Here is a 6000-nt window from a genome sequence, read left to right on the forward strand (position 1 = left end):
TAAGGAAAACACCAAGGCATTCTACAAGTATGTGAAGAGCAAGACGATAAGACATGAAAGAATAGGACTGATCAAGTGTGACGGTGGGAACATTTGTATGGAACCAGAAGAAACAGCAGAGGTACTTAATGAATATTTTACTTCAGTATTCACTATGAAGGAGGATCTTGGTGGTTGTAATGTAGACTTGCAGCGGACTGAAAAGCTTGAATACATAGACATTAAGAAAGAGGATGTGTTGGAGCTTTTGAAAAACATCAAGCTAGATAGGTCGCCAGGGTTGGATAGGATCTACCCCAGGCTACTGCAGGTGGTGAAGGAAGAGATTGCTGAGCCTCTGGCGATAATCTTTGCATCATCAATGGAGATGGGAGAAGTTCCGAAGGATTGCGGATGTTGTTCCTTTATTCAAAAAAGGGAGTAGAGATAGCCCTGGAAATTATAGACCAGTGGGTCCAACCTCAGTGGTTGGTAAGTTGATGGAGAAGATCCTGGGAGGCAGGATTTACGAACATTTGGAGAGGTATAGCATGATTAAGAATAATCAGCATGGCTTTGTCAAAGGCAGATCATGCCTTACCAGCCTGATTGAATTTTTTGAAGATGTGACTAAACACATTGATGAAGGAAGATGTGGTATATATGGACTTCAGCACAGCATTTGATAAGGTGCCCCATGCAAGGCTTATTGAGTAAGTGAGGGGGCATGGGATCCAAGGGGACATTGCTTTGTGGATCCAGAACTGGCTTGCCCACAGAAGGCAAAGAGTGGTCATAGATGGGTCATCTTCTGCATGGAGATCAGTCACCAGTAGAGTGCCCCAGGGATCTGTTCTGGGACCCTTACTCTGTGATTTTTATAGATGACCTGGATGAGAAAGTGGAGGGATGGGTTGGTAAGTTTGCTGACGATACAAAGGTTGGAGGTGTTGTGGATAGTGTGGAGGGATGTCAGAAGTTGCAGCGAGACATTGATAGGATGCAAGACTGGGTGGAGAAGTGGCAGATGGAGTTCAACCCAGATAAGTGTGAAGTGGTTCATTTTGGCAGGTCAAATAGGACGGCAGAATATAATATTAATGGTAGGACTCTTGGCAGTGTGGAAGATCAGAAGTTTCTTGGGGTCCAAGTTCATCGGATGCTCAAAGCAGCTGCGCAGGTTGAAGCTGTGGTTAAGAAGGCGTATGGCGTACTGGCCTTCATCAATCAAGGAATTGAGTTTAGGAGTCGAGAGATAATGTTGCAGCTATATAGGACCCTGGTCAGACACCACTTGGAGTACTGTGCTCAGTTCTGGTTGCCTCGTTACAGGAAGGATGTGGAAGCCATAGAAAGGGTTCAGAGGAAATTTACAAGGCTGTTGCCTGGATTGGGGAGCATGCCTTATGAGGATAGGTTAAGGGAGCTTAGCCTGCTCTCCTTGGAGAGATGAAGGATGAGGGGTGACCTGATAGGGGTGTATAAGATGTTGAGAGATATTGACCAAGTGGATAGTCATGGGCTTTTTCCCAGGGTTGAAATGGTTGCCACAAGAGGACACAGATTTAACAGGTACAGAGGAGATGTCAGGGGTAAGTTTTTCACAGACTGGTGGGTGCGTGGAATGGGCTGCCGTCAATGGTGGTGGAAGCGGATTCGATAGGGTCTTTTAAGAGACTTTGAGATAAGTACATGGAACTTAGTAAGATAGAGGGTTATATGCAAGCCTAGTAATCTCTAAGGTAGGGACAATTTCAGCACAACTTTGTGGGCTGAAAGGCCTGTATTGTGCTGTAGTTTTTCTATATTAACATGGCAGCCTCTTCTGTGCTAAACGCAAGCAATTCGCCCACTTTCAGGACAAATCAGAACTGCAAACTTGAAGATCCTTGTTCAAGCAAATGCTACAGTTAAATTATAGATGAAATTTCTAAAGATCCTGGTGAATTTGCCACATAGATGGATAAAGTATCTATGACCTGTTACCAGTTAAATACTGCCTGTTTAAACTTTTCTCTTCCTACTCAGTCATTTAAGGTGAATCATGTTCTTTTGGCAGCTAGAGGCATTTGCTATCCGCCCCAACAAATGTTTCTCAAGACCAAAAATGAAAGATGCTTTCAAACCATACTTTCAACTCCAGGAACTTTCCTGGAAAATAGAGAACTGCAAAATCCCAGGTAGCACAACCTTTTCATGGATGTGTGTAATTGTTTACAACAAGTACTGTATCAATACAAGACACCTTCACAAACAAATAGTTTGGTCTCCCATAACAGTCACATTACTAAGAATTCACAAATGATCTTCCTGGCTAAAAGAAAAGGATGCATTCTAGAGCAGGTTTCCTTCAAATATTTTAACAAAACATAAGAAATATCAGCGACAGTCCATAGTGTTTCTTGATCTTGGTTCACCATTCAATATCATGGCTGACCTTCTATGTCAACACCATTTTTTTATGCTACTCGCACATTCTTTGTTCCTTCAGTCCCACAAAAACTATACATGTACCTAAAATTGAAAATTCCAGAAGCTCCACAATTCTTTGCACAGTGATTTCTCCTCAACCAAATCCAAAATAACAAAGCACTTATCCTGTGACTATGTCCCCTATTTCAAGAGTTTCCAACCAAGGAAAGCAGCCTTTCAGCATTGACCATCTCAAGCCTCAGATTTTTAAATGAAATCTCCTGTTATTCTTCTAGGCTCTTAGTGAACACTGGCTCATTCTACTTAATCTCTCCTTACAGCACAGTACTCTTATCGCATTAGTCAACCTTTTTGTGGACTTCCTTTAAAAAGGTAAATATATCCTTTTTTTTCCAGTCTCAACAAGTTGAGACATTCCCAATCCAAGTTGACAAGACAGGGCTTAATCTACATGATCCAAGCTGATTGGAGTTGGTATTGCTCTTCTTCCAAGGCTTGATCTCATTTGCATCTTAGCCAAAAAGCCAAGAAGCGATACATATAGGTAAGATCAGAACTGTACAGAGGGTGCTCTAGACACAGTCTCACCAAGATCCACCAATATAATAATTGAAACAAGGCTTCCCTTCCTGTTATATAATATCCTTCATTTGCTTTCCAAAATGCTTGTGTACAGCTGCACATGTGCAGGAAATGCTCCACTTCCTGCTGCCTCAGAAAAGCAACCGGCATAATCAAGGACTCCATGCACGCCAGACATACTCTTTTTCACCATCTTCCACTGGGAAAATGAATACAAAAGTCTGAGAACACATATGAAGTGACTCAAGAACAGCTTCTTCCCTGCTGCCATCAGACTTTTGAATAAACCTATCATACATTTAACTGATTTTTCTCTTCATCCTATCTGTAACTACAACACTATATTCCGCATCCTATCCTTGCCTTTTCCCCCATGTACTCAATGAACAGTATGTTTTGTCTGTATAGCGCGCAAGAAACAATATTTTTCACTCTATCCCAATACATGTCACAATAATAAATCAAATCATAATTAAATAGTCTTAACAAATTCTGTAACGGCCACTAACAAGCAGTTGGTTGACTAACAAAAGAATCAGCAGATGCTGTAAATCAGAAATAGAAACAATCGATAAATATTTAGCAAGTCTAGCAACATGTGCAGAAAGAGAAATTGAGTTAAAAGTATAAGAATTAGTTAAATGAAATGAAAGGTCATGAACCAAAAACATTGGCTGGAACTCTACCTCCTCACTTGTCAAGGAATTGCTGCAGGTGAGAATCTGACAACAAAATCTCCATTGACTTCAAGCAGGAATTTCCGGTCTAGCCTACACGAAGCCATAAAATCCCATCTATTAACTCCGTTTTTCTCTCCTCTCAGATGCTGCCATGACTAAGTATTTCGTCATTTCCTAATTAGACCTAACTAGTGTCTTGAAAAACACCTTAAATTAAGATTAAAATTAAGCTAGATGCTAAAGGCAAAAATAACAATTTTAACAAGGAACTAACCCTCAATAGCCAAATTCCCTGAGTTAAGCACTCTGCAGAAACAGTACAAAAGTGGACTCTGTGCTACTTATGTGCTAAATGTGTAGAAATGTACAGAATTAGTCTTTTTTGTTTATTCTCCTAAGGATTTGATTCACAATTTTGAAGAGTGGATTATAGAAGCATTCTCTACCCTTGAACGTGCCTCCACCACAAAAAGGCAGCTCACCACCAATTTCTCAAGGGGAATTTGGGATGGGCAATAAATGTTGGCCTAGCCAGCAAAGCCCACATCCCTTGAATGGATAAAAAAAAAAATCAGCCAGCACACTTAATCTCTCAGGTCTGCTCTTTGAAAGAGCTAACCAATTCTTCCCAGTATCTGGCTGATTCCCCACAGGCCTATACACCTTTTCCTTGAAGTATGTATCCATTGTTATGGCAGAATCTGCTTCCACGTCTTTTTAGCCAATACCAGGTCATGTTAGGGATAAAGGCTCAATTCCCTGCTGGTTCTTTTGCCAAATTATTTTAAATCTGTAACATCTATTTTGCAATACTGGTACTTTTGGTACTGAAAAAAACTCATTCACTCAATTAAAGTCCTCGAAATGCGTTAGTTGTCCGTTAATCCCCTACCCTACGGACGACAGTCTGGCCAGTCCTCCTGGAAATAACATCTTGCTTTGCAGTTTATGTTTCACCGACCTTTTAAAACTTGCTGCGAAAAATTATGAATTTCAAAATTTGTTCACCCATTTTACGCCCCCGGTCACAAAAAGAAACCGACATCTATTCATTCAGTTCCTGTTCATCGCTATAACGCAATGGACGAGGAAAAAAATGAATATAAAGATATGATAATGTTCGTTTCTGACACGTGTTGTAGGAGCATCTGAAGGTTGCCCTGAGAAAGCCACCCTCCTTCACCATTAGAAAAGACATTATTCATTTACTATCTGCGACATTTACTGACAGGTTGAAGGTACACAACAGAGCACCTAACAGAAAGCTGCTGGGGCAGCCGGTACTGGTTAACACTTTGCCAGTGTACAACAGGAACGATCTGGGGCCTGTCACTGAAAAACCAAGACGAGTTATCGGGATCAGAGAACGGTTGCACACAATATTACAGCCAACCGAGCCTCGAGACAACTTTCAAGTTCAATCCTCAGTTAATGAGAAAATTCTGAGATGCCGGGGGGGGGTCACCTCGAGGCAAAACGTTGGTTCTCTTCTCTCCCCTCAGACGCTGTCAGGGCGATATAGTAGCATTTTCTGTTTTGTTTGAAATAAATGGTTCATCTTGAATTACTTGGAGGAGGTCAGCGGACAAAACAATCCTATTGGCAGAACTTACCAGAAAAACACACTGGAAAAGATATTAGCGGTCGCTAGCGGGTTTGGTTTATCCTCCCTGTGGACAGGCTCCATGTTAGTTTGTGTAGCGCCTTGTGTGGAGCAGCAGTGAGTGAGCCGGCAGCGGGAGTTCTCTGCGCGTGTAGCCCGGCCCCGCGGGCGGGGGGAGGCTCCAGCCCGGAGATCACACAACGTTCCAGCGCCGAATCCTGGCCCTGGAGCTCGCGCCGCCGCCGCGCTCTCTCTCTCTCTCTCTGTGCCGGCAGCGACAGGCTTAGTGCTAACTCTTGTCAACCAATCACTTCCGAAAGAAAGCCAGCCCCTGTCCCCCACCTCCTTCTCCTCCAACGCCCGGGGGACGATGTTGAAGAAACTCGGCGGCTGGGGCTCCGGTGTTCTTGTGGCAACTTAAACGTTTCAGCTTTTCGTCACAATCTTTCTTCAGGTATTTCAAAAACACCGGCCGTCTTGCCTCCCGCTGTGTTCGTTTATCAGCAAATAAAAATTAGCCGGAATTAACATCAAACCGAAAACCTACTTCTGCTTTCCACCGTGGCTCCAAAATCAAACCTGGGCAGTAGTATTAAAATTCTTATTTTATTCCATGAGGTTCCAGCAGTTTAATCCGTTTTTTGAGGAACATTACATTCTTTATTACCGCCGATCTTGCTTCATTCAGCAATTTTGGTTTGATAATTACATCAGAAATGAATT

General features: G+C 42.4%; 1 protein-coding gene across 1 annotated transcript in view; it reads right to left on the bottom strand.

Moving 5' to 3' along the window:
* The window catches only part of abcc4 (ATP binding cassette subfamily C member 4 (PEL blood group)), a 411789-nt gene extending 406010 nt beyond the window's left edge, over nt 1-5779 (bottom strand). The window contains exon 1 of the mRNA XM_080198151.1: nt 5288-5779. Within this exon, the coding sequence (XP_080054277.1) occupies nt 5288-5361 (74 nt within the window). The 5' untranslated portion in view covers nt 5362-5779. The remainder of the gene's footprint in view (nt 1-5287) is intronic.
* Nucleotides 5780-6000: the final 221 nt, after the last annotated feature.

This window comes from Carcharhinus amblyrhynchos, chromosome 10 (assembly GCF_965287045.1).
Source record: "Carcharhinus amblyrhynchos chromosome 10, sCarAmb.v2.hapA, whole genome shotgun sequence".
Classification (NCBI taxonomy): domain Eukaryota; kingdom Metazoa; phylum Chordata; class Chondrichthyes; order Carcharhiniformes; family Carcharhinidae; genus Carcharhinus; species Carcharhinus amblyrhynchos.